The 27,854-nt window shown below is 35.0% G+C and overlaps 1 protein-coding gene across 1 annotated transcript; it reads right to left on the bottom strand.

The window, feature by feature from the left end:
• Positions 1-1,781: 1,781 nt before the first annotated feature.
• LOC134840353 (peroxisomal sarcosine oxidase-like) lies at positions 1,782-23,310 on the bottom strand. Its single transcript, XM_063856118.1, has 7 exons — positions 23,120-23,310; positions 22,218-22,369; positions 21,821-22,034; positions 21,265-21,456; positions 20,429-20,554; positions 2,506-2,676; positions 1,782-2,057 (listed from the first exon to the last, which is right to left on the bottom strand). The coding sequence occupies exons 1-7, from the start codon at positions 23,237-23,239 to the stop codon at positions 1,863-1,865; spliced, it is 1,170 nt and encodes a 389-aa protein (XP_063712188.1). The 5' UTR covers positions 23,240-23,310; the 3' UTR covers positions 1,782-1,862.
• Positions 23,311-27,854: the final 4,544 nt, after the last annotated feature.

The following is a 27,854-nucleotide window of genomic DNA, read 5'->3' as shown; positions in this document are numbered from 1 at the left end:
GCTCGAATTTGATTGGCTAATATTAGCCAATCAGGATCAGTTTCAGTTTTAGTTTTCATTTTGTTTCAATTTTGATTTTTGGGCCGTTTAACTCATAAGACCCGAATTTCTGACTCTCAAAAATCACTATACAAGCCGCCATAATTTGACAAAAGTTTCTGCACCGCAGGCAAATTTGCGGAAAAAAAACAGATCAAAAAAAGACTTTTTGTTAATTTTTTGGAAAATTTTGACCCAAAAATCGCGTTTTTTTCGGCGCGCGCTCCCCCTCAAATTTAGCATAGATTGGCACTAAAGGTGCCTCTAGAAAAATTTTAAGGTCAGTCAGCAAAAAATGGATTTCTCAAAATAGTACCAAGCGTTCATCTAATAATACCCTATTTTGAACAAATCTTCTGAGCCGCAGGCGGTTTTTAGAAAAAACCGGCCAAATACCTGTTTCTTAAGCAATTTTTGGAAAGTTTTGACCAAAAAAAGTGTTTTTTTGGCGCGCGCTCTCCTGCCTAAAATTAGTATGTATTGAGGATAGCCTATGGAAACTTTCAGAGTCCATCAGCCAAAAATGAATATCTCAAAATAGTATATCCCATTGTGATTACCGGCTTACTCCGCCCCCTCCCCCCCCCCTCCCAAGTCCGCCCCGAGTTAACCGGTAACCGCAGTTCAAATAATTTTCGGCCAACTTGGGTATTTTCAACCATATCATACGAGGACTTTACCGCATTTTTTGAAATAGCAAAAACAAAAAATTCCGTCTGTATGATCGAAAAAATAAAAAAATTTTTCTAACTTTAGGGTAGGCTAAAGCTATGTTCGACTTATGGGTGTATTTCGACTGTGCTCGACTTAGGTGTTGACTTTCTCGATCGACTATCATGTAACATGATTAAATTGTCATAAACTGTCAAGTTTTTTATGCATGCTTTTCAGTTGATATTTTGTGATGATGCTTGAACTGAAATTGAGCTATTAATCAGTTAAATGCGAACTTTCTTCATCAAAACTTTTTGTCACTTTTAGTCTTCCAATTTCATTTATGTTTTCTTTACAAAACTGGAGTGGATCTGATCGTCCGAAAACTGATAATTGGTAGAATTTACTTTTTCTTGCCGCAGTACCCTTAGATCTCAAAAAATTATAGAGCTCGCTCTAAATTTTTTAGTTTTTTGGTAAGCAAATAACCTCAACTGATTTTTTGGTTGTAAGTTTTTGGTTGAGGTGTTATCTGAGCAGATTTTTTGCTAAGTTTCTATATAAAAAAAAATTTCAAAACAAAGTTTTGAAAAAAAAATTTGAATCAAGAATATTTCAACTGTGCTCAACCTAGGTTTCATTTTTTTCTTGACTGATAATAAGAAATTTTCGACTGTGCTCGATTTATGTTTCAACTTTCTCGACCGAAATTGGGTGTGTTTTTTCTTTGTGATCGACTTGTGGCCCTCTACCCGGGTCCCGCTGGGATTAAATCACCCAGAACAAAAACCCGCGTGTTCAAAATCGCCCACGACAAAATCCCAGAACAGCAGATGATTATTATAATGGTGAACAGCGGGAATTGATGTTGCAAACTACAAAGAGGAGAGTGGATAAAAGAAATTGACACATACCAAAATGCACAAAAAAAAATCCTTTTTTGATGGTGGCTACTTAAGATTTAGCTGGTTTTTCAGCTTTACGGTTGAAAACCTGGTTTTTTACTGCTACTTCGATTTTAATGTTCAAACATCAGTTTTGAGGCGAGAAAAACTTGTAAGCGAAATTCAGTTTGCAATATCGAGAAACAAAGTTTGCAAACATTATTTTGTTTTCAGATTTAGAATGATTCAAAAGTTGAGGAAATACTTGAATCGATTATAAGTCAGTCAGACTGGTACTAGAAGCCGCTGAATTTTCATTTTGCTCAAATTGTATTTCACAGGTTCGCCCATTGCCAGCTGTTTTAGTAATTTTCCGGTGACAGGGGCCATTTTGAATCCATGTCCTGAGAAAGCAGACCCGACCACTATATTCTCAAAGCCAGGCAGTTTGTCCAGAACAAAGTGGTTGTCCGGCGATACCTAAAAATGCTTGAATGAGACAAGCCAATTGAAAATACCATTTAAATTTAACTAAGGGAACTTCATGGAATAATTTTCATACCCTATGTATGTGCAGCAGTTGGTATAAATGCCTTTCGAAATACAAAAAATCGGAAAATTAAATGGAATATTCTAAAAATAATCACAAAAAAATTATCAATTAAAATGAATCAAAAAAATTAATCAAAATAATAATAGAATTCATTAAATTACTCTGTGAGTAGATCTTGAGCAGATTTCATTAACGAAACGAAATTTAATTTTAATCCAAGCCTGAGTTCTGTTTTTTCTTAAATGCATTACTCCATCTTAAATGGTTGATTTATTACTTAAGTTTGATATTTTTTTGCCAATACGTTATGCAGTTCAATTATCTGAGTTTAAGTGTTTGCAAATAGAATGAATATAACAACTATGAAGTGCATACCGTGTATAAGCAATGATCTATAAATTCTGGCTCTGGATGCAAAAACGGAAACTTCTGTTTCACAGCTTCCTGCAAACAGTCTATGTCTTGCTTGATCGAAACCCTTCTCTCTTGGTCTGTCCTTTTACTGTCTTCGGGATCTTCGATCTCATGGCCATGGTGCAAAAGGAACTGAAAATTGGAAAAATAGTGTTTTTTTTGTAAATTGTCTATAATTTAAGAGAAGGACTAAAAAATAAATTAGCGTATCACCCGGGCCGATCTTTTGTCCAGAACATTACGACTGAATTTCGGCATTCCCAGACTATCGCAGCCCAAATTAGGCAGCCGCTACCAAAGTTAAGAGTTTTCAGACTAAGTAGCTGGTCGGTTGGCGACCGGAGCGACTAAAAAAGTATCCGCGACCGACTCGGCCGATAGAAAAATTCTAAAAGTCCGTGTACATAAAAGTCCGTGAACTGTTTCAGGCTATGCTTGAAACTATTATGCATTAGTGCGATTGAAACGACAAGTTCTAAGTGCGACCGAGGCTAGAATATTGGGCAAAAATTGTTTTCATTGTAATTTTTGAAAAAATCTGCCAGAGATTACAAAAAGATGTTTTTGTTTGAGCAAAAATAAACCAGTGCAGAAAACAGTCAGTTAATGATGGTTTCAGAAAAATGCTACGGGTTGTTTTCTCTCGACACATCAAGTAACAATTTTCGACGGACTTTGTTTTGCGCCTGAAAGATATTGAGTAACTGTACCAAATTGAGTTAGGACTGAAGTGTATAACTCATAGAGTAATTTCGGATAGGGTACACCGTCTGCTCGTCACGCTATCTTATTTTCGGCCGGATAGATTCGTGCAACTTCTTAGTCTAATACCGATCCTAATCTTACTCTTATACTATCTAGTCTCAGGTTGTTTAACTAGTCTCTGCTAGGCTCAATAGATCTAGGGTATACTGGTTTATTGCGGCTGCTGAAGTACTCGGGAGAGTGCAACTAATTTCTAAGTTAAATTCAAATCTCTCTGGTGCTGAAATTACAAGTAATTTCAGCACTTACAAATAAGTGGGTTGTTAGTTAGATGGATCATGATTGGTTAATATTAAATACTTTACATTGGTAAAATATCTAATTTATCCAATCATAAAATGTAGTTTAGATCAGGTTCCACCCATCCGGGTTTTACAGAGTTTTTTAGAACAGTTCTTCTGTAATTCAAAAGATGGATGATGGACGTTGGTATTTGGCGAACATCATAATTTTCTTTCGCTTCTTCTTTGTTAAAGAAGTTCCAGGAAGCTGGAGTTAGGGACATAAGACGTTGTGTTCTTTTTGTGACAACGACTGAGTCTCTGCAACAAAATCAATTCTGGTTTCAGAATGGTTGGCTATGTCAGGTTTTTCTGTTCTTCGAGGAGAACTTCTTTTGTATCTGATCTAGCTTGGGAATAGCGTGGAGATTGTGCGTGGAGGGGATGCCTGGTTTCTCGGATCTGTACGTATACTTGAACATCGAGGTGGTCATTGGTCTAGTTCAATGAAGTCCTTTTCTGCGAGGTCAAGTCGTACTCTAAATCCTTTGAGTTGTGATTGTGAGCGGCATATTGATTGTAGTTGGTCATTCTCTCTCGAGTGTGGTGGGGTCGTTTTGTCTTTTGATGTTCGTCCTTGGTGTTGTATTCTGATCTATGTATTGCATCATGTAATTTACATTTTATAAAACTTTTATTAGTTTAATATTTTTTAATTATGATTTTAGTTAATTGTTTTCACAAAAGCTTTTTGTTTTAGTTCGGTTATTTTGAAGAGTTACTCACCCTTGAGTAGCTCTTATTAAAAATAGGAGTGTGGTCACAAAGCGTGGATGTAGCGCGGTGGGTTAGGCCGGCTATAGAGCATGCTCAGGACGTCCTTCCTGGTGGGTTAGGCCAGGGGTGGAAGTATGATTTCATGCGGTTTTTGTGAGGGGTCCTGTTATGTGACAACGTTTTATGTTGGGTTTGTTGTGGTCTTTCTTATGTCTTGTTGGTTATGTCCTTTTTCCAAAAATCAAATTGTTTGTGGTATGGGTTTGTCTTTCGACTTTTTTGTGTTTTATTATTTCTTTCTGAGACTTTATAATAGTCTTCAAAAGAATAAATTATCCAGTTTTAAACTGGGTTAATCCGGTTTGGGTACCGTTGGTTTCCTTTTCTTAGTCATGCTGTTTTTCTATGATTTGTGGTATTTAGTAAGCTGCGTTGGTTAGTTTTGTTTAGTATATGATTCCTTTCCAACCGGGTTAAAGGAAAGTTTGAAACATGTTATTTTATGTTAGAGTTATTGAGTGTGAAAACTTGAAACTGAAATTCATTATTTTAAACAATTCTTCGTGGGCGAGCTGTGCGAGTGTGGATAGAATTTCTGTGCGAATGAATGAAAATATCAAAAGGTTAGTACTGCATTTGCATTTAATCAATTTACTACATAGAATTTGGAAATTACTGCTAGTTATGGGGGAATTTTAAGTTACAAATTATCATTATAATTAGATTTACTGCTTGGGGGGAAAATTTTATAGATGAATTTACTGCATTGGTATTAAATTTATAATTTATAAGTGTAAGAGATTAATAATAAAATTTTAAAATTGTTTGATGAAATTTGCGATTTTTTATTTTTCTTTTGTGGTTTTTGTAGGTGATTGTCGGATGAAAGCTAAAAATCTAAAGAAAACATGGATAAAGAATGGTGAGTTTTTAATACTGTAATTAGTTAGTAATATTTATTTAATTCATACTTACCTGTTAGTCGTCGGGGAAAAAACCGTGGGGGAAAATGTCGTGAATTAGATCTGAAGTTGTTAGTAGTTTAGCTAAGATGCGGATGATATTTTTAGTCTGAAGTAGTGGCCAAAGCAATTGAAGTGCCTTAATGGTGGTTAATTCTTCAGTGCCAACTGCAAACTCATAAGGTGTGTTTTGGATTAAGTTATATAATTTGTGATTAAATTTAGTGTTGTGGATGAATTCTAATATTGGGATTTCTATAGGTTGTACAAACTCGTGCGGGATAAGGAAGGGTTGGTTTTCGTCGGCGTTGAAGGTCTTGATGATGGGACAGAAGATGTACATTTGGGTTATGGGGTCATAATTACGAAGAATACCATGGAGGTTAGTGTCTTTAATACAATATGTGAAATTTAGGAAATATGGTGAAGTGTATTTTGAATTAATGAATTGAAAACGATGGTGTGGTTGTCTAGAGGGTGTGTAGGTCAAAGTGATTTTGGATGAAACGATAATAACTATATGTGTGGGTTTGTTTAGTGCGCAACATAATATCGTGTGAGCAGTGCAAATCTCTTTCGTGTGGTGCAAGGAAATGAAAGGTTAGTGAAAATATTTGGAAGCGTTCTTTAAAACTTTCGTATGCTTGTGTGTCTGTTAGTGCTTCTGAAATAATGTGGTCATATTTACGGTCGAAGATGTTTAGTGTAAATACATATGGTGTCTTGATGAAAAATTTCTCGGTGATTTGTGGATTAGCGAAGCGATCGTCGTCTAGGAATTGATCTTGGTTAGCTCTGATGATGTTGTGATCGTAGTATTCTAGTGTATATTCATTAGCTCTAGGTGCAGTGTGTATTTTTAGTGATTTCTTATATCCAACGTAAGTAAATTGTCTAGCGGTTAGTGGTGTAGTTAGTCGATATAGCATGTCCTTATTTCGTTCTATATCGATGGGAGTGCTGGATAAAGGTAAGCAAAGAGGGTTAGTGAAATGATAGTATGAGGTCCAAGAGAGAGTGGGCATTAAAACGTATTCATCTACAAAGTTGCGTGTTTCGTTAGTGTCGTGAGGGGTGTTTAAGGTGTATTGTGGGAATGAGGGTAAGGTGATGGCTAAAAATTCTTTCGTGTTAGTATGTTTGGGGTGATTGATGTATTCACGGGCTGTTCCTGGTTTTGCTGGGAAAGGATGGTTGGGGAACTTTCTTTTAAAAGTGCGATAAGCTCTATTAGTGTTGAGTGAAGATATAGTGGATGTGGATGACGGTGTTAATGATTCATTATAATCTGAAGAGAGTGTAGGGGTAGGGGGTTGGATGAATTTATAGTGGAGGAGATTTGGTTTATGGTTGGGGTATTAAGGTGGTAGGGTTGTTGTTGGAGGGTAATAAAATTATCTAGCTCTGGGGAGATTCGGGGGGTGTCGGGAGAATGAGATGATTGGTCAGAATGGTATGAGGAGTAGGTTGGGGTAACTTGGGAAGCATAAGAGGGTGTGGAAGTGATTGGGTCAGGGTTATTGGATAATATGGGTTGAAATGGGGGTTGAGAAAATTTAGAAGAGTTATGAAAATTATTGGATGGGGATGGTTCTGAGTCGGCAAATTCATCGGGGGTTTCAATATTCGGGTTATTGAGTTGTGAGATGGAGTATAAAACTGAGATATGTGAGTTAGTGTCGGAATTCATGCCTGATGTTACATTACTAGATGGGAAATCGGGTGGCGGAAAAGCAAAAAGTGGTATTATTGGGATTGGAGAGGTGAGATTGGTTGGGTGGGAATTTGATCGGTGTAGTGATCCAAGTTATCGGCTCATCGTGGGCTAAAAAAATTATTATTTTGAGACTGAAAAGCGGTGGTATGGGGTTGTTCAATAATTTGTTCATAAGTATTATCATCTTGTGACTGATGTGTCATTATATGTTGGATGGGACTTTGTGATGTGGTGAGTCGAAAATTTGGATTATGTGTGATTGCTAAATTTCGAAAATTTCGTGGGACTAGGGATAGTGGATGGTTATGTGGTAGGGGTGGTAATTGTGGTGCCGTTGGCGTTGTGTCTACATTGTTATGTTCTTCGTCGTATGTGTTTTGTCGTGTTGCTATTTTTGTGTTGTATTCTTTTATTTGTGCGTCTAAAAGAATTTTGTTTATAGATGTGGAAAAAATTCCGAAAAATCCTGCAAAGAGTATGCGTGCTACGCTTGCTTGTCTATTTACTTGTGTGTGTATAGCACATGTGTTGTAGATTCCTTTTAAAAGTGAGAAAAGAAATCCAATAAAGTTACACATTGCGTATAAAATAGTCAATTTTTCTAAGATGTAGTAGGGCCATCCTAGAAAATCAAGGATTTCATTTTTGAGTGTAACAAAACTAAAAATATTGATTGGTGATATATCTTGGGGACGGTATTTTTCGCCGTTTAGATATATATAATCTTTAATGTCTTTAAAATATCCGCTATAGTCTTGGGTGTAGATATCGGCAAATCCTGCGGTTTCTGCAAGTTTGCGTAGATTTTGGTCAATTGATTGCCTTTGTATAGTGTCCATTTGTGTTAATAATTCTTGGAATTGTTGTGTTCTAATGTGATGTTGAATATCTGATTTTGAGTATATTCCTATTGATTGTAAGTCTATGATTGGGTTTCGAGCAATAGCGCGAATGCTTTCTGGTGAAAATTTTTTGAGTGGTTGCATTAATGTGGGATATGGAGTGAGAAGATAATATTTATTTTCATCAGGATTTAGTTGTACTACATTGTGGCTATTTTCTGATCCACATGGAACTGCGGTATCCCAGAAATAGGTTCTTCGTGAAAGTGTATCCACGAAATGTACTTTATTTTTATAAAAGATAGGGATTCTTTTATAACAACGTTTATCTTCAAAAACGTATAGTGGTGATACTTTTTTAGTGCAAGTATAAAACCATAAGATGTTTCCTTCATAGTCTAAAAAATTTGATCTATTTCCTGATAATAAGTATCCTGCATAGGGTATTTTTAATACTGCTAGTGCAAGTGATTGTAATATTTGTGTTCGTTCTAATTCACATAGTTGGTGTAGTGTTTCTAATTCGGAGAGTGACATTTCTTGAAACATGCGGCTAATTGTATAGTCTAGTTTCATATCCAAATGAATATCATAGTGGATATTACCGAAATATGTAGTATTCATTAGTGATAACTCTTGTAAACGTGTGCTATGAGCGTCTTGGGGTTTTAGATGTCCACCAGGTTGACCTATGCTTTTTTGAAATTTAACTGGTATATATGATGTTCCTTCATTTTTGCGTTTACTTGTGGCGTATGGGTCGATTTTTATTTTTCCAGTGGTCATGTCGAATCCATTTTTGTATTCAACTAGTATTTCAGAGTATTGTGTTTTATGAAGTGGATTTCTATATTTACATGCAAGTTCTGTTTCTTGATATCTTTGAAAACGTGTTAATTTATTTTCTATTTTGTGAATGTTTCGAAAATCAGTACTTATTTTTCGTGATGGATTTACTTGTTCATATGGTATTGATTGTATGAAATATTTGTCGTGAACTTTGATCATACGAGCGTGTACTCTTGCTACTTGAAATGTTGTACATGTATCTTCGGGGAACCAAACAATTGTTGCTTGTGTTCTCGTTGTAGGGTCGCAATAACTTTGATCATTTTTACAAGGTAATCGGATTCCTTGATAGATCATTGTATTATCAGATAAATCTCGTGTGAGTTGTATTTTTTCTAGTTGTATTTTCCAATCGAAAAACATTATTTCTTGGTATCCTTTATTTTTCGTGTCTGCTTTGCAGTTTGACGGGTTATTTATACCAATGTGTGGTATCCAATGTTTATCGTGTAGGTCATAGGTTAATCGTCCGTGTGCGCCGTTATACGGGTATTTGTCGTCTAATTTTATATGTCCTTGGTGTCTTTCAAGTTGTGATTGATGTACGGAGTCTGACAAAACTTGAAAGTTAACTAACTTTCTTTCGGAGTTTTTATTTTGTGTGATGTTTAATCTAAGTAATTCATTCTTACAATCGTCGGGATTGAGATGTAAAAGACGTTCTATATTACTCTGATAGAATGATTCATGGTCAAGTCGGTTTTTGTTTCCGTTAGAGACTTGTGAACAATGTACTTTCTTTTCGGAGAATGTTGCTGTGAATTTATAACCTGTAACTGTTGTTGCTCGGGCTTTTGAATAGAGTGTTGCTATTACATTTGTGGTTTCTATAGCTTGTGGTTCTGTTTCACATTGTGATACTTGATTTATTGCATATTTGTGTAGTGTTTTTTGTTCATTTTCTTCACAATCGTAATGTGTTACTAATAAATCTTGTGGTCCTGTACGGGGGGAAGGGTTTATGTTTTGATTTGAGATTACTAGAAAAAGGAGTTGGAAAAAAATTAATAATTTTAGAATATACATGTGTATGATAATCCTGAGTATGGGTTATAAAATGTTATGTAACCAATTGTGTTTTTGGTATATCTGTCGTATTTATATATTACTTCAGTAGTTATAAACGGTGGTGGTAGTGATTGAGCTGTTATATTAGGTGGGTTTAATGGGTAGGGATGTTGAGTAATGTTGTTTAACTTAACTGTGATTTCAAATTTTAATTGTAAACTGTTTTGTTGGAGTATTTGAATATTGTGATCACGGATATCGTTGTGAATATCTTGGCGATATTGTAATCTATTAAGTGCCCAGTTATGAAGGCGGTTACTTTCTTGATGTTGTCCAAATAATGGTGGAGGTGCTGTAAATGTATTCCAATCTAATCTTAAAGGAATATTTGTTAATGATTGTTCTCGGTATCTGGCGTCGAGATTGTTTGGAAAAGTTAAGTTAACGGGTGTCGGTGAAATTTGACTAATTGATGGTGTTGATGGAAGTGATAATGTTTCGGGTAGTAATGAAGATGTTGTATCTGTAGAAATGTCTATGGGTTCATTGACTAAATTTGGTTCACCTTGTGTGAATGAATGTGTAGTCCAATATGGTAGTCGTGATGTTTGGTTTGGGGGGTTAAAAGGATTTTCTCGTGTTTGTTCAGATGTTGGTGTTGAACCTAAGTAATCTGAGGGTAGGCTTGAAGTGCTTCGTTGTGAAAAAAGTGTAGGAGTTTCTGGTGTGATACCAGTGGGGTTTTCCGGAGTGTTTTGTGATGGTGATTGAGGTATTTCAAAATGAACTCGAGGAGTTTGAAAATTTCTATTTCGTCGAGGATGTATAATTTGTCTATTTATTTCTGTTGTGTTTTGGTTTTGACTTAGGTGTCGTATTCTACTTAGTTCTTGTGGTAGTGTTGGATAAAGGTTATATGTTGGTTCACTTAGAGATGCTTGTCGTTGAACTGGTTCTAGTGGTTCAGATAAACGAGCGTGCCGTTCTTCAAAGGTGTATGGATTATCTTGAAAAGAAATTCGTGTAGATGTATGAGGATTTTTCCGTAGTTTATCAATGTTGATCCTTGTGCTGTTGCTAGTTTACTGGAGGTTTCAAGAGGCGTTAGCTTTGGGTGTAAAGTTTTTATTTCATTCCATGTGGGAATGTTTATTATGTTTGATTCTGCTCTAATGTTTTCAATTTCGAATTTAGATAAGGGTATTGTATCTAATGGGTCATGAAGGTCGAAAACTTGATTTATTGTGTATTTTGAATCGTTTGTTTGTGGTCCTGATAAATTTATTTTATCAGTTAAATTTTCTTTTTCTATTAGTGGAAAATGGTCTTTTTTAGTTTGGTGTTGTTTTGTTCGTTTTTGTTGGGTGTTTTTTTTTATCCATTGAGAATATGGGATTGGTTTGAAAGTTGATGTTCCAAGTAGATCAACTTCATAATGATTATTTTGACAATCTAAATAAAGTGGGAAATGTTGTAAACTATTTATTTGTGATTGTTCAATATCAGTTTTTACTGCATATTTGCATTCTAATCGGGGTGATGTTTCGTTTTCTGCAAGGTAGAATTTTATGTTTTTGGGTATTTCAACTGTTGTTTTTCGTGTAAGTAATTCAGGTGGTGTATTTCGACTTAAGGTGTTTGGTAATGCAAGATTTTTTCCTGCAGTCCAAACTAGATGTAAGTTTGGAAATTTCATTAGAATTAGTTGAAATCTGTAAACACGGTGGTTTGGGTTAGATTTCTGTGTGAAGAGAAAGATGATTGGTTTATGGTCTGTGAATAAGACTGTGGGATGTTTTGATCCAAGTATCAGAAATTCATATTCTGTCAGTGTATATATTATGGCTGTACATTCTCTCATTAGAGTTGAGAGTCGTAGCTCTGCTTGAGTGAATAATCGGGAATTTGCTGATATCAGATTCATTTTATTTTTACCATTATGTGATTGTAATAGTGCTGCGCCGATGCCAAAGTTCGAAGCATCGCACATTGCATAAAATGGTTGATCAGGGTCTGGAATTGTGTTTGAAATTTGTTCAGTTAAAAGTTTCTTTATTTCTTCGAATCGTGCTTGATGTTCTGTATTCCATTCAAAATTATTTTGTTGTCTAAGGATGTTGTAAAATGGGCGTAGATATAATTGCATTTTATAAACATATTTACTTAAAAAGTTTAACATTCCAAGGAATTCTTGGATTTTCTTTTTATTTGTTGGTGGTTGAAGTTTTTGAATAGCGTCAATGCGTGACTTCAATGGAGTGATTGTTTTTCTTTCTATATTATGTCCTAAGAATTTAACTCTTGTTAAAAAGAAGTGTGATTTATCAGGGGCGGCCTTCAGATTTTCATTCTGAAGTATTTGGTGATATTTTACTAAAACATTGAACATTTCGTCTTTTGTTTGTGATTGCATAAAAACATCGTCTAGATAGGTGATTGCGTTTTTCTTGAGTATTAGTGGTCTGAAAATTTTGCTCATAAAAGCTGAAAATGCTGCTGGTCCTATGGATATTCCATAGAATAAGCGGTTAAATTCATATTGTTGGTTTCCGATAACAAATTGTGTTAAACGTCGTGATTGTTCATCTAGTGGCATTTGATTGTATGCACTATTCATATCGGCGGTTGTAAAGTATTTGCCGTTTATTTTAGTTAAAATTACTTGTATTGGTTCGATGGGCCAATTACATTTTGATTCATCTATGAGTGAATTGAGGTATCTAGCATCGAGAACGATTTTTAATGATTCTCCTTTAGCTAGAATAATAACGGGGTTGATAAATGTGTTGCCTTTTGGTTGTTCTTCTTTATTAACTGGTGATATAATGTTGTATTGTTCTAAAATATCGAGTAATCTGTTTACTTTATCATGTAAGTGAATTGGTACTTTACTTGCTCTCTGTTTTTTGAAAACTGCGTCTGGTTTTAATGGAAGATGTAGTGATGAACTGATTTTGCCAACATCGAATTTTGATGTTGCATAGACTGATGAATAATTAATTAGCTGTTTGGCTAACTTTTCGAATTCGTCTTGTGTTATTTGTGAATGTTGGAAATTAAACATTGTTAAAAATTTCTGTTGGTCTTCTGTGTAGTTACTGATGTTGAATGTAGGTTTGAAATATGGAGTTTTTGTGAAGTAATCTGTATTTCTGTTTTCGTGATTTATTATATTATTTATCGATAATTCTTCATTAAGAATTGTAGATTGGCAAATATCTAATAATTGGAGTATATTATTTACGCGATAGGCTTTTTCGTGTATTGGTGATATTGTAGCGTTGGTTTCACAATATCCTAAAAGTCCTAAAGGTAATGTTACTTGGTAAGGTGTGTTGTTATAGACATGTAAGGAGATAATATCTGAATTTGAATTTTTCAAATATTTTATTGAAGAGATTGTGATTTTGAAAAATTTATGAATAGGTTTGAATTCAAAATCTGACATATAAAATTTTTGTTTGTTTTGTTCCTTATCATATTGGTGAACTTGTTTAATTGAAAAATTATAGATGTTTCCTGATAGTGGTTTCAAGTGTTTTCTTTGTTGGTTAAATATCGGGTAGAATTTTGAAAAGAATGGTGGTTGTTTATTCAATCTTTGAAAAAATGTTAAGGATGTTTCTTTTGTTTTTGTATACTTATCTTTGATTAATATTTTACTATTTAGGATGTTAATTGTTGGTATATACTTTGAAATAAATGGTATTCCAATGATATGATATTTAATATCAGTGATATGGAATATTTGTTTAAATGGCTTATTTAGAATTTTGCTTTGCTCCATTGTTCTGGTGGGGAGGAGAAATAATTGGATTTTTCCGTAGTTTATCAATGTTGATCCTTGTGCTGTTGCTAGTTTACTGGAGGTTTCAAGAGGCGTTAGCTTTGGGTGTAAAGTTTTTATTTCATTCCATGTGGGAATGTTTATTATGTTTGATTCTGCTCCTGAATCAATTAAAAAATCAATTTCAAGGTCTGGTGGTTGAAATTCTTTGTTTCTTGGGCTTTCTAAAAGGAATGGTATTGTCCAAATTTTTTCTTTGGGTTACTCTTTTTGTATATTTTGATAGATGTGGTTTGTATTCAAGCATTTTGTTTTGACATTTTGATTGGGTTGTTTTGTAGTGTTAATTGCATTCGTTTCTTGCGTCGTTGGTGTGGAATTTATGGGTGTAGTGTAATAATTTTGAAGAAATTCTGATTGATTTTCATATATGTGTGATGAGAAAGGTTGTTCATATATGACAGTTTCATAGTCATTTTCGACTTTTATCATATTGATAGAAAGAGTGTTTTCTGTGTCGCTTTCTGAATCTGATGATGTACAGTTTATTTGATTGAGTTGTAACGTATCAGTTACTGTGTCATCAATACCTGGAGGGTCTGATGTTGTTTCTGGGTTAGACTGTACTTGATTGATTTGTCTTTGATGTTTAGGTGTACTGCTTCTGTGACGATTATTAGAGTTATTATAGTGATTATTATTCCGGTGTGGTGATTGGGAATAATTTCTATAACGATTATTATAACTTGAATGTCGGTTTTGTGAATTATTTCGCGATCTATTTTGACAATTGTTGTTTGGTCTGTTATATGAGTTATTTCTTGATCGGTTATTTGGATAATATTGACTTCGATTGTTTGAATAACTTCTATTTCAATTATTGGAATAGTTTCTATTTCTATTGTATGATGAGTTTCGTGATTGATTGTTTTGATAGTATCTATTTCGTGATTGGGAATTAGATCTAGAAGCAAACTGTGTTGTGTTTGAATTAGATCTGGAGTAGTTATTTCTACTATTTGGTCTATTGTAGTGATTTTGTGGTGAATTTTGTGTGTTTCTTCGTTCTGGCGATCTTCCTCTATAACTTGAGTTATATGGGGATTGATTTCTTGTATAGCTTGTATTGTTCGGAAGTGGTTTTCCGGAACTATTGTTGCTATATACATTTTTGTTTGGTAGATTTTGATCTTTCTTCATATATTGATAAAATGACTTATTTGGTTCTTTGTATTTTTGAGGTTTATTTTGACTATCTTGCTGTTTTTGTCTACATTCGGAAATACTATGTACGTATCGTCGGCAATAGTTACACCATTTTTTGAAAGATGGTTTGCCTTTAAAGTTTGGGTTCTTTTCATAAATATTGAGTATTTCAGTGATTTTTTCAACGAGATCTGTGTCTGATTCTTGTATATTATTAATATTAGTGGAAGTTGTTTCAATTCTGTTAACGTATTGTAATTTCAGATTTTCCGTTTCTTCTAGTTTCATTGTGATTTCTGCTTGTTCTAATTTGTCTACTAGTTTTCGAAAATCTAAATCGGGTTCTCGAATTGAGGAAGGATGGGATGCTCTCTTTTTTATTGCTATTTTCCTTAATTGTGGTGTTAAGGTCATCATTAAGATTTCTGTCATCTTTGTATTTTTATAGTCGTGTGTATTTAGTGAATATGCTTTTCGAACTAGTGTTTCGATTCTTACTGCTAATTGTTTGATGGTTTCGTTCGGTAATCTGCGAATTTCATTACATAAAACTCTTTGTTGTTGTTTGTTTCTTTCGGAGTCAAACATTTTTGAAAATTCTTGTGTAAACCTTTTCCAGTTTGATTTTATTTCTAGAGGTAGTACTGAAAACCATTTTTGGGCTGCGCCATCTAAGGTTGTTTGTATCAACGCTGTGCGTCGATGTATCCAGTTTTGATGTAGTGGCGTATTAATTGGTTCAGGTCCAATGTTTAAAATCAAGTTTGCTGTTACTGCATTTAAATAATCTTCTACAGAGTATTCAGGGTCTGTTCCTGTGAAAACCATTAAAGGTTTGTTTGATGTTATTGATGATCCTCCCGTAATGATTCTGCTGCGTTTGGCATTTGAGAAAAATTTGAAAGTTGGTTTCTTGTTATTTCATGTTGTTGGAGATAATATGGGAGTGGTATTTCATTTTGCATTTGTGTTGGTTGATACGAGTGTGCCATCATTGGATTTTGTTGTTGAATTGGTTGAAAAGATTGTGTATTATTAGGATTTTGTTGTTGAATTGGTTGTTGATGTTGTGCATCTATTGGTTGTGGAGAAAAATTCCTATGATTTGTACGTGTTTTCTGTATTCCTTGTCCACGATATTCTTGAGTATATGGTGCAAATATGTCTGGTTGTAAGAAATCATCATCTGAGGATAAGTAATCCATTTGATAAGATGTTTGTTTTTTATTTTTATTTTGTTGAAAAAATGGGTAATTTTCACTGTGATCCTGTGGAGGATTTGTTTGGAAATTTATTGAATTATATTGGGCCATTGGGTTATCCCAGTTTCGAGATCTTGTATATTGGTTAAAATTTCTTCGTGGTTGGTAATTGGTTTTTGATGGATGTGTATAATTATAATTGTGGTCTACGACGTTATTTTTATTGAATGTTTTGCGTGATTTTGATGGTATTGTCATGGGTCTATATGTTTGGTAATCCATATGTGAATATTTTGGAGCAACCGAAGGTTTAACGGTTGATTGCAAGGTTACTTGTGTTTGTGATGGATTTGTATTTCTTGGTGTTGTCAAATTTGGGCGTATTGGTGAAATACTTTGTTGTGTAGTTGTTGTGTGTACAATTTCTTCATTTATGAAGTGTGATGGTGTCTGGATATCTTGTTGAGTAAGATTCCTAGTTCCATTGAGGTTTTCGTTGTGTATGACTGTAGAGTTTAAACTATTATTTTGTGTATCGGGTAAAAATGTATTATAGTTTAATGGTGTTGCATCAATAGTTAAGGGTATTACTCTTACATAATCTCTTATGTAAGATATTGTACTTATTGCTTGACTTGAGATTGATTGTGGAAAGCTTATAAATGCGGGATGAGACCATTCGGGTTCCCAAACATAATCTGATTGTTCTGTGATAGCGGTATCATCATTCGAATTTTGGGGTCTAAAATTTTTTCTTGCTTGTGCAATTAAATCAATATTGTGTGTGAAATAATCTATTATGAACCATGCCAAAATTTTTTGTAGATCGTGTTTGGTATGTTGTGAAACGTCGTCTTTCGTGAAATTTTCTTTAATAATGTTTAAATAACTAGAGAGTAGTGTGATTTCATGTCGTACTCTTAAATGTTTAGATGTTTCTGTCGGTGAAACATTTGTTAATGGGATTTCGTTTTCTAATATCGAAATATAACTATATATTATTGCGAAAACTTCATTAGTGAAAATGGAGTTTGCTCTTTGTGAGTTATGGTATTGGATGCTTTTTATATATTCTGAAAAAACTTTTGAAAATTCTAAATCAAGATCGTCTGTTTGAATTGTATATTTCCTATGATTATGGTTTGGTGAGGTGAATTCTATGGAGTAGATTCCATACTGTTGTGTTATGTTGCATATATCTTTTAGGTAGTGGTCTATGATTTGTCTTTTGATCTTTATATCTGGGAATTCTGTTTTACATGGACTGATTCCGGGTTCAAATAAATTTAAGAGTAAATTTTTACAAAATATATGTTGTCCTCTATCAGTAGTTGCATCTACTATAAAAGGAAAGATTTCATCATCATCTGGAGTTTCGTCACCTGGGGTGTGCGTTGAACTCATTTTTTTGTTCGATGACTGTTAATATGTAATTATTAATGTGTCGAATTGGTTGATTCCAATTGTATAAATGTACTGGTTTGTGTTTATACTGCTTTTTTATTCTTCTTTTTCCTCTTTGTGATGAATTTGAAGTTGTTTCTGAGTCAGAGAAATATAATTGATCGTGAATTGGGCAATTTTTATCTATTGATTCTTTTAGTTTGTAAAGTTCGTCTAAACTGTTGGTTTCTGATTCTGAAAATGCGTTTCGATTTTTTGAAAATCTTTTTCTTGTTATTTGTCTTTGTTTCGTTATTATTTTTCTCTTTAGTGTTTGTCGTTTTGTGCGAATGTATCCAACTGTTTGTGTATGAGGTGTGATTACAAGGTCGTATTTTTTGTTATCTATTTCACAATTGTGTAAAACGATTGTTTGTTTATTTCCTAGGTTTTTAAATGACATAAGGTTTAGGATGACGGATGCAAAAGGGTATTAGGTGAATTCTAATTGCTTAAACTGTTAGTCCTTACGATTTTTTGGTTAGCTTAACCTGGGTCTATTTGTTCAGGGTTGGAGAGAAAAGTATATCTATTCCGAAGAATGATTTTTACTTTCTCGTGACTAGTATAAGTTAAGGTGTTAACTTACTTAATCTTACTTAGGGGTAGTGATTGTGTTCAAAGGTTGGAGAATAGTAAATCGATCCACAAGGTTCAGGTATAATTAGAACGCGAGTAGTTCGTTAGATACTACTTTAAACTTACTAAGTCTAAGATTTATCCTGTGTCTGGTAAGAGGGGGGGTCAAGTGAAGGATGAATAACCGAAGTTCTTCACTGTTTATCCTAATTTGAATGATTAGTTTTGTTTAAAAATTTCTATTAGTCTTAGGTCTTTAGAAAGGGTTGGACAGTGAATCGACGTTTGAGGTCGTTAGACACTAATTAAGTGGGTGGGGGAGAACAAAGTTGTTCTGTTTGATCCAAGGATAGGCCTTGATGATCAAGTTTGAAATTTAATTAAATAGAAAATGATTTAAGATCCAAGGATAAGCCTTGATGATCTGATTTTAAAATTAAGTGAATTTAAGTTTTAATAAAATATTAAATTTGTGTAAAGGAAAGATTTAGTGTTTTATGATATTAGTGGGTTTATGATTGCTGTTATGTTTTAGGTGATGAAGCTGGAACAACAGGATGATTTATGATTACTAACCATTTATTGTCATGCTACTAATTTTTATTTTTATTTTCCAATAAATATTTTTCAAACATGTTTTATATATTACTGCAGAGTTTTAGGGAAACGATCTGAGATCTTTTTATCAATCGTTATTGTATATTATTAATTTTGTTTAGCGCCGGAAATGATTTTGAAGATTAACTTCAAGGTTTTATGTTTGCAAATGGAAATCTAAATTCATTGCGAGTAGTATTCGAAATATAAATGTTTGTTCTGGCTTTTGCCGAACTATCATATAACTATATGGCAAGTTTCTACTTTGTCGTATGTCGTCTCTGGTTCGAGGTCTTCTTCCAATTCCGGGTAGTTCTGTTATGGTTCGGAATATTGGCTCTGATCTATTGAGTCGTAGAGACATTTCGATTAAATTATTGTCGTATAACATTTTGGAAATGTTTTTGTCTAATTTCTAATCTATTTTGGTTAATTCTAATCTATTAAGGTCTTGTTCGAGACTTATGGTCGCACCAGATGAGTTAGGACTGGAGTGTATAACTCATAGAGTAATTTCGGATAGGGTACACCGTCTGCTCGTCACGCTATCTTATTTTCGGCCGGATAGATTCGTGCAACTTCTTAGTCTAATACCGATCCTAATCTTACTCTTATACTATCTAGTCTCAGGTTGTTTAACTAGTCTCTGCTAGGCTCAATAGATCTAGGGTATACTGGTTTATTGCGGCTGCTGAAGTACTCGGGAGAGTGCAACTAATTTCTAAGTTAAATTCAAATCTCTCTGGTGCTGAAATTACAAGTAATTTCAGCACTTACAAATAAGTGGGTTGTTAGTTAGATGGATCATGATTGGTTAATATTAAATACTTTACATTGGTAAAATATCTAATTTATCCAATCATAAAATGTAGTTTAGATCAGGTTCCAAAATAAAGAAGAAATCTTTTCACCCGAAGTCAAATTTCTTCCAACTCTTAGTGATTTGAAGGAGCGCTGCAATCTCAATTGAGGTGGTTTTCTTAACAACTAATCTTGAGGGCGCCAAAAAAACGCATTTTTTTAATCAAAATTTCCCGAAAAGTTCCCAAAAACGTCGTGTTTTCGGCCTGTTTTTTCAAAAATTTGCCTGCGGCGCTGAAAATTTTACATGAAATAGGTTTCTTATAATATTTTCGGAGAGCTCAGAAAATCTAATGGGTCGACCTAATAAAAAAGGTCCTTCAATTTTTTTTTCGAAAAACGCCCCCTGCTTCTATGCCGCCCTCTGCGCACGCCAGTGCTTCTATGGTACTAATTTCCAGAAAACCGCCATTCGAGCTAAAAGCTTCCGTAGAAATTACTAGTCTGACAGAATATTTTAAATATTAATGATTAGTTTAATATCTATGCGAGGATTTGGATTTTTTAAACTATCTACGCAATGTTAGGCTATGTAAACTTAAAAAATGTAAACTTAAAAAAACTTCGATTCCAGTGACTAACGGTTTGGTTCCGGTGATTCATCGGAAAAGTGTCACGTGAAAAAATTTTTACAGCTAAGATTTAGTCGCAAAGGAATTCTGATGGAGTCGCGCCTTGTCTCAACATGATTACTTTTTTACGCGCCAAGTCGCGCAAAATTGCGACATATCTCTTACTGTCACGTAGAATAGCGCAGAATTTTTCGGTGCAAAATTTATGAATTTTAAGTTGTGTAAAAGTTTTTTCCTCAAAGCGTCGAGATGTTTATGTTTTAGATTGCAACGGCTGTGACGTACCAATTCCGAACGTGGGCTTGCTTAAGTAATGAACAGAAAAGTTTTTCATAATGATATAAAGTTCTGCATTTTTTTTGCTATTTTTTATCACTTGTTCTTGCATTTGAAAACAATTATACTATTTCTGATTTAAAAACAACATTGGAACAAAACATGCTTGTTGCTTTTTTAGTCGATTGGGGTTTTTGCTTAAATAAATTGTAGAGAATACTTTAACGCATCCTTCATGTTCCATTTCCGGTATGAGGAACATGTTGGCATCACAATGGAACTGCGTGGTTGGTATCTTCCTGCTTTCGTCTGTCTCCCGCCAGTAGCAGATGGTTATCTTTGTGATCTGGAAACATTGATTCGATTTGGTACATAAAATTTTTTCTGAGTGGTATCACAATTTTCACAAAACAGTTATTCATAGCTTAAAGCCGCTGAATCATTTAAATTTACACCAACTTAATGAAAGATAACTTCATGAATGGTTGCTAATCGTTACATTGCTCGTCATTTTGTCTGAGTACATATATCCCAAAAATGTCTAGAAGTTGGATTTCACAGGTCAAAAAACAGCTGAAATGGCTTCAAATTGATACATTCTCCAAGTGAAAAAAAAGGCTTGAAACGGGTTTTATTTTAAAGTTCAGCAGTATTGCTTGTAGAAGTTTTTGTGAACATTTAAAAGGTGAAAAATTTAAAAACTTCAGTTTATTCTGAGATACAGGCACAAAAAGCAAAACTATGATTGTGCCTAGTAGGGAATGAAGAATGAATTACGTTTCTTCTCCACGGCAGTAGTGAAGTTCATTGAAAAAATCTGATAAAAATAATTGTTCTCTGCGACTTTTCAAGCAATCAACTATTAAATTTGAGAAAAAGGTTTATAATAAGTTCGCATTTTGATGCGCTTACATACATGTTTTGACAGTTTCGTAAATTATCTTGTGTCTTGAAGGTTGCTTTTTAAAAATCGAAACTAATTTCACTTTAAATGTTGAAAAAGTAATAAAACTAATACTGAAGAAAAAAGTAATAAAATTTAAATAAAAATCTGACCTTAACATCCAATGTTTTACCCAGAGGCTCAAGTAGCCGATTGATCCAAGTGCCAGCACATATGATCAGCTTTTCGCCCGTAAAGGACTCCTTCTCTGTCTCAATGGTTATCACTCCATTCTCTCTGTTCTCGTCAATCGAAATAACTGGATTGCCAACTTTTAAAACTCCACCACGCGCAATGAATTGTTCCTGAATGTGAAAACTGCGCAATAGAGTGAAATTTAAGCCATTGGAATTAAACAGTCCATTAGCAAAGATATTTAAACAAAAAATGTATCTTTGTCGAAAAATGTATTAAACTTTTTTTTCTTTCAAATATCTAAATTCACGAATTCAAAACTCAACTCCAAGCTGCAAATGATTGGCATTTAAGATAATCAACTTCAAATGCTTGAGTTAAGCTGAAATTTTTTTTAAAACCAAAACAGAGCCGTTTAACTTCAACTTTGTGGTGGTATATTTTTGTTACTCCTAAGTTTATTTCGCAACTCTCGAATACATTGAAAAATCACCTAAGCAGTGAAGTTTCAATCGCAGACTTTAATTAACTTACTACTATAACCCGTAGGCATTTATCTGCATACAATGCTCCCATTGCAGACTCCTCGAGCACATTTTCAATCTCGGGTCCAAAAGTCATCATTGGGTACTTGATCATGGCTTTCTCTCTTGTCAAAACGGCATGTGGCACTCCATTGCTTCTCAGATTTTTCAGATCAGATTCGATCGACTGCCCTTTGGAGAAGAGCGATGTCCCACCCGTCCGACTGAAAAAAAAAACACAAAATGAAAAATTTTCAATTTTCAAATAGTCAGTTAAAAAAGTACTGAAAAAAGCAAAGACAAATTATTAAATATGATTCTGACCTTGATATCTAGTTTTTTACCCAGAGGCTAAAGTAGCCGATTAATCCAAGGGCCTTTTTGAATGCTCACTTGAATATGCTTACTTGAGTAATTTCTCCCCACTGGCTTGTTCCAGATGTTCCCATTCCAGATAGGCTTCCGGCATCCAATCCGCATACTCTGACAAACTTCCGTACTGGTGTCGGATCACTCTACTGCCTCCATGGGAGCTGCCGTTTTCATGACCCAATGCAAACTAAAATCACATTTTTTTGAAAAAAAAACAACCAACAATTTCGATCTTATCTCAAACATGGTCATCGCCTTTTCTTTTTTGAAATTTCAAAAAATCTAACAAAGAGCAATTGTCATTTCTTCAAAGACAAAATAGATCAGGGGCGGATTTAGGAGGGGGCGGGGATGGAGCGGACGCCACTCTTTAGGGATTCGACCCCGTGCCGACCCAAAGGGTCCCATTTATACTATTTTGAGATATAAATTTTTGGTGACGGACCCTAAAAATATTCTAAAGGCGCCTTTGGCGATAATATATACTAAATTTGAGGGAGGAGCGCGCGGCAAAAAAACGCAATTATTTGTTCAAAGTTTTCCAAAAATTGCCTAAACACGCCTTTTGGCCCGTTTTTTCAAAATTTTGCCTGCGGCCCAGAAAAAGGTTCGACAAATTTTTGGAATGTCCCCCTTCCCCTCGAGAAAATCCTAGATCCACCCTTGAAATAGATGGAAGAGAAGAATTTTTAGTAGATATATTAAAATGGCAGTTTTTGCAAATTTCGTTCAATCTTTTTAAGTTATTTTTATATGAACATAGTCCAATGGTGTTTTTGGTTCACAGTCAGCGCCAAATAGATTAATTATTTGAAATATCTTAACAATCTCAATTCACTGATTTCAATTTAACCCAATAATGGGCAATAGTATTTACATGGGCTATCACTTAAATAATAATATGGAGCAAAAATCTGGATCAGATCAGTTTTTCTACCTGCTCAAGAAGGAGAGTTCTTAGTTCTGATTTTTGCGATTGGTAAGCTGCACTTGAGCCCACAATCCACGCGCCCAAAACGATCACATCATACATATTAGGTACTTCTGCCATAGACATTAAGCTTCCACACTTTAGCTGCAGAATGACTGGTCCACTTTACGGGTCCAGATCAAAATAACTGCATTCAAAAGAGGTTAAACGCTTATCATGCAATGGTTTTATCATGCTTAGCTCAAATAAGCTTATCAAATCAGCAAACAGTCGACTTTCGCAGACCCATTCCGAAGCTTGTTCGGTAGAGCGCTCTGTTCATTTCAATTTTTATAGAAAGTCTATTTTTGGAAAATTTTATCCGTTTTTTAAAAATTTGATTCTGAGATTTCGAAAATGATTTTGTAAAAAAGTTAACCGATTGATTTTTTTTGAGAAGATCATTTATAAGCGTTTCTAAGCCTAAGTTTAAGCTTAGAAACGCTTTGCTGTTGTAGGAGACAGTGTTTTTTAGGCTTTTTGACATCAAAACTCAAACACGATTCATTGTTAAAATGATTTAAGACCGACCTAAACAGAGTTTTTGATGTCATTTTAAAGCATACACTGACAGCTTTCCATATAAGTATACGCCAAATTCAAATATAAAGAGCAAATTCGCGCGTAAAAATAAAAATAAAATTGACCGGAGGGACAGAATTAGGGACCCAGAATTGGGCGTAACATGACAGGAGTGCGAAGGGGGGGGTTGCACTATTTTGAGATGTGGTACTGTGTAGTACTGTTGCCAGAGTAACCTTGGAGAATAAGTGGTATTAATATTCTGTTATGTACTGTTATTATTATTCAAGGCCATTTATTCAGGCCGAACGCAACTGTCATTTGGACGGTTGCTATCTAAAGAGACATATGAAAAGATAAACATGATCTCTAAACAAAAACCAAGTTTCACAAAGAGTTAAATTACAATTTATTACTCTTTGGTTTTATCACTAACTAACACCCATAGCATAGGAATATCACATGGCGCAAACAGCAGGATTTATGTCCCAAGACAATAGAACGAATATGGGAATTCCTGTATTTTGGACAACCTTGATTTTCCGACCCTCCGTGGAGTTTCAAGATATGGCTAGATCAATTTTTACTGGCTGTTACAGTGAAGGAGAGTTTGAATCCGGAACTATTGTTAGAAGAACCAAAGGACGTTTTGTTGGAACCGTTACCCAGGCCGGAGACTCCACGAGAAGATGAGAATGCACAGGCAATTGCTGAGAGAGAGGCCAGCAACCAACTCCCACGGGACAGAATTCTTCTGGAAAACGATGAAAGAAGAGCTAGAGGACCAAAGGTTGGACACAACGTATATTATAATGAAGTACAAAAAAGGGTAGCCTCTAGATTATTTCTAGCGTTGGGAACAGAAGGGAAAAAGAAATTTGTACAAAAGAATCCGCATGTGGAACTTTGAAAGTTAGAATTTCGAGAGATGGTTGCTTTGGCAAAGATTGCATTTGACAAAACACAAAGCGTTACGTATGAGCGTTACAAACTGTTTAATCGAGCTCAAGAAACAGGCGAAACATTAGAGGCCTTTCATGCAGCATTAACTGCCCAAGCAGCCAGAGCGGAGTTAGGAACACTCGAAGATGAACTAGTGCGTGATTTCTTCATATCGAAAATGAAAAATGTGGTATTACAGGACACATTAACATTTGAAACATTCTCACCAGAGGAATTATTGAAGAGGGCATTGAAGTTTGAACAGAGTAAACAGACAACTCAGGCATTTCTAAAAGCGAAATCACTGACTGCAAGTGCAGGTCAAGTTCACGGAACAATGAAAATAAAGCAAGAACCAATCATGAATATTGGTAATAAGAATGATAATTACAGGAGACAATCGAGCAATACGTACAAAAAGAAATCATACTCGGATAAAAGAGAGGGGAGAAATCCTATAGATTTGAAAACGTGTAATCGATGTGGTCGTTTATTTGGAGAAGGACATCTGAAGAAATGTCTCGCCATGGGAAAAAAATGTAAAAATTGTTCTAAACCAAATCATTTTGCAAAAATGTGTAAGTCGCAACAAGTAAACGAGATATCGGAAAAATCATCTAGCTCAGATGAAGAGTGTAATTTGATTCAATCATTTGACTCGTGTGATGAGTTTGAAATAATGGCTATCGAATCTGAGTTGTCGTCGTTGGAACAGATAGACGAATACATAAAACAGAAGGACCTACAGAAGGTCGATATTCGCAGGAATACCCGATCGCAACAAATAAAGTCATTGAAAGCTTTGGTGAGAATAGATCATCAAATCATAAATATGACCATTGATACCGGAAGTCCAGTATCGTTTCTTAATTGGACAACCGCAAAGCAAATCCTAGAGACTTCGAAAAATACGAAGTTCACTCCACGGGAGAATCTAAATTTGACTACTCAATTTGTGGAATACAATAAACAGCCAATTAATATACTGGGCGCAATCACCACCACCATCCGTTCGGCAGGGTGGGAAGAAGTGCGAGCATCATTCTTGATCACAGAAAGACGCACGAGATGTATAATGGGGCTGGATTCACACAACACAGAAGTTGGCACCTAAAGACAAGACGAGGTTTGATGTACTACTGTGCGAACAGTCAGAAGGTTGGAAAAATAAATTTTATAGTAAATTTAAAGACCTTTTTGATCGTTGGGGGTGTTCGAAGAATCATGTTGTCAGTACAAAGTTCAAGTATCCACTTTGTCCATTACAAGAAAAAGGGAGACGAAGCCCAATACACATACAGGAGAAGGTGTATGAGGAAATGGACAAACTGTTAAAAGAAGGGCATATAAAACGTCTGGACAAATGTACTAGTGATTGTGTTATAGCGCCTATTGTAATAACAGTGAAAAAAGATGATTCCATAAAATTGGACTTGGATGCAAAACCCATAAACAGACAGTTATTCAAAAATAAATATCAAATGCCTAATGTTGATGAATTACTGGAAGGGGTAGGCCAAATAGTCACAGCAAATACAAACGGCACGCTGTATTTCTCAGTACTAGATTTGAAGTACGCGTACAGTCAACTCAAACTGACTGCAGAGACAGCTAAACAATGTTATTTTAACGTCATAGGAGGACAGGCTACTGGAACATACAGATTTCTGACCGGATTCTATGGCCTGGCAGACATGCCGGCGGAGTTTCAAAAGGCTATGGATAGAACGTTAAGTCATGCCGAAAATACATTCTGTTTCCTGGATGACATACTCATTGTGTCTAAGGGAAGTGAAAAAGAACAAGAAAAATTGAAAATTTAACGTACTGGAAAAATTAGACAAAGAAAACTTGGCACTAAAATTATCGAAATGTGAATTCTTTCAGAATGAAGTAAATTGGCTGGGAATAAGTTATTGCTGAACGGTATTTCACCAAAAATAACAAAAACGGAAGCGATATTGAAGCTTAGTCCGCCAACTTCTTTGAAACAACTCAGGTCATTTCTGGGTAGCATAAATCATCTGGCCAAATTCATACCCAACGCAGCTAATTTGACTGATAAATCTAGACCTCTACTGCGAGAAGAGAATGAGAAGATAAAACTCAAAAGTGTGAAAATTCAGTTTAAAAAATTTGAATGGGAGGAAAAACATTCGGAGTTATTCGAAGCGATAAAAGCAGCGGTTGCGAACATAACCAACATCCACTATTACGATCCTAAGTTGGCTACTAGGGTAAAATGTGACGCCAGCCACAGTGGACTAGGTGCATCGTTGGAACAACAAAAAGTGGAGGGGGAGTGGATACCGATCGCATTCGCATCGAGATATTTAACACACAAGAAAAAAAACTCCACAAATGAGTTGGAACTGCTCGCAGTAGTATGGTCGGTTGACCGATTTAAACACTATTTGTTGGGAAAAGAATTTGTGATAGCCACAGAGCGTAAAGCACATGTTTCTGCCCTGGATGAAAATAAGTCAAATAAAACCTACCAATCTAGGCTAACCTGATGGGTAGACAGACTATTACCCTATCAATTTAAGGTTATTCATATACCAGGGAAAGATATGGGGATAGTAGATTTTTTGTCTAGAGATCCGAAATGTGAACCGTGGCCGGAATCAGTATTGGATGAAAAATTTGTAGTCACATCGATTGAAAGTTTTCATAAAGCTCTCGACTGTTTACCCCAATAATCCCTAAAAATTCGGCAAAACCACTTCCACTGTTGACACAGCCGGGGCAAGAACTGCAATTAGACTATGCAGCCCCGCTCGAAGATCATAGGGGAAAGCAGATATATTTATTGGGTGCTATTGACAGATACTCTAAATTTCCATCAGTTAAGGTCACGAAATCTACAGGGGGAAAATCAACAAAAAGTTTCTGCGTACCTACATTGACACACATGGGATACCAGAATCGATCAAAACGGATCAGTTTTCAGGATTTAAAGGAAAAACAATGAAAAAGTTTTGCACAGAGAATAATATTTCTCAAAAATTCTGCCCAGTCGGTGATCATCGAGGATGTGACTTGGTCGAACGAACAATACAAACTATTAAACGACGATTGGGTGTAATGCTTCTCGAGGATAATGTACAGTCGATTAAACCGTGTCTGAGCACAATAGTTAGGGATTTAAGATGGAATAAACAAAAAACGATCAAATTGTCACCATTTGAAGCGCATTTCGGTCGATTGCCAAAAACGAAATTTAAAATTGTCGGAG

This window comes from Symsagittifera roscoffensis, chromosome 2, assembly GCF_963678635.1.
Source record: "Symsagittifera roscoffensis chromosome 2, txSymRosc1.1, whole genome shotgun sequence".
Lineage (NCBI taxonomy): Eukaryota > Metazoa > Xenacoelomorpha > Acoela > Convolutidae > Symsagittifera > Symsagittifera roscoffensis.
Note: the sequence above shows the minus strand (reverse complement) of the source record. Positions and strands in the feature narration are given on the sequence as shown.

What these genes read in the sequence shown, in the direction of transcription:
- LOC134840353 (XM_063856118.1), bottom strand. Translation starts at nt 23,239, where the DNA reads ATGTCTATGGCAGAAGTACCTAATATGTATGATGTGATCGTTTTGGGC. An exon ending in GAACTCTCCTTCTTGAGCAG is followed by an intron (nt 22,370 to 23,119) that starts GTAGAAAAACTG and finishes ATGTGATTTTAG; the next exon opens with TTTGCATTGGGTCATGAAAA. An exon ending in AATGCCTACGGGTTATAGTA is followed by an intron (nt 21,457 to 21,820) that starts GTAAGTTAATTA and finishes TTTCACATTCAG; the next exon opens with GAACAATTCATTGCGCGTGG.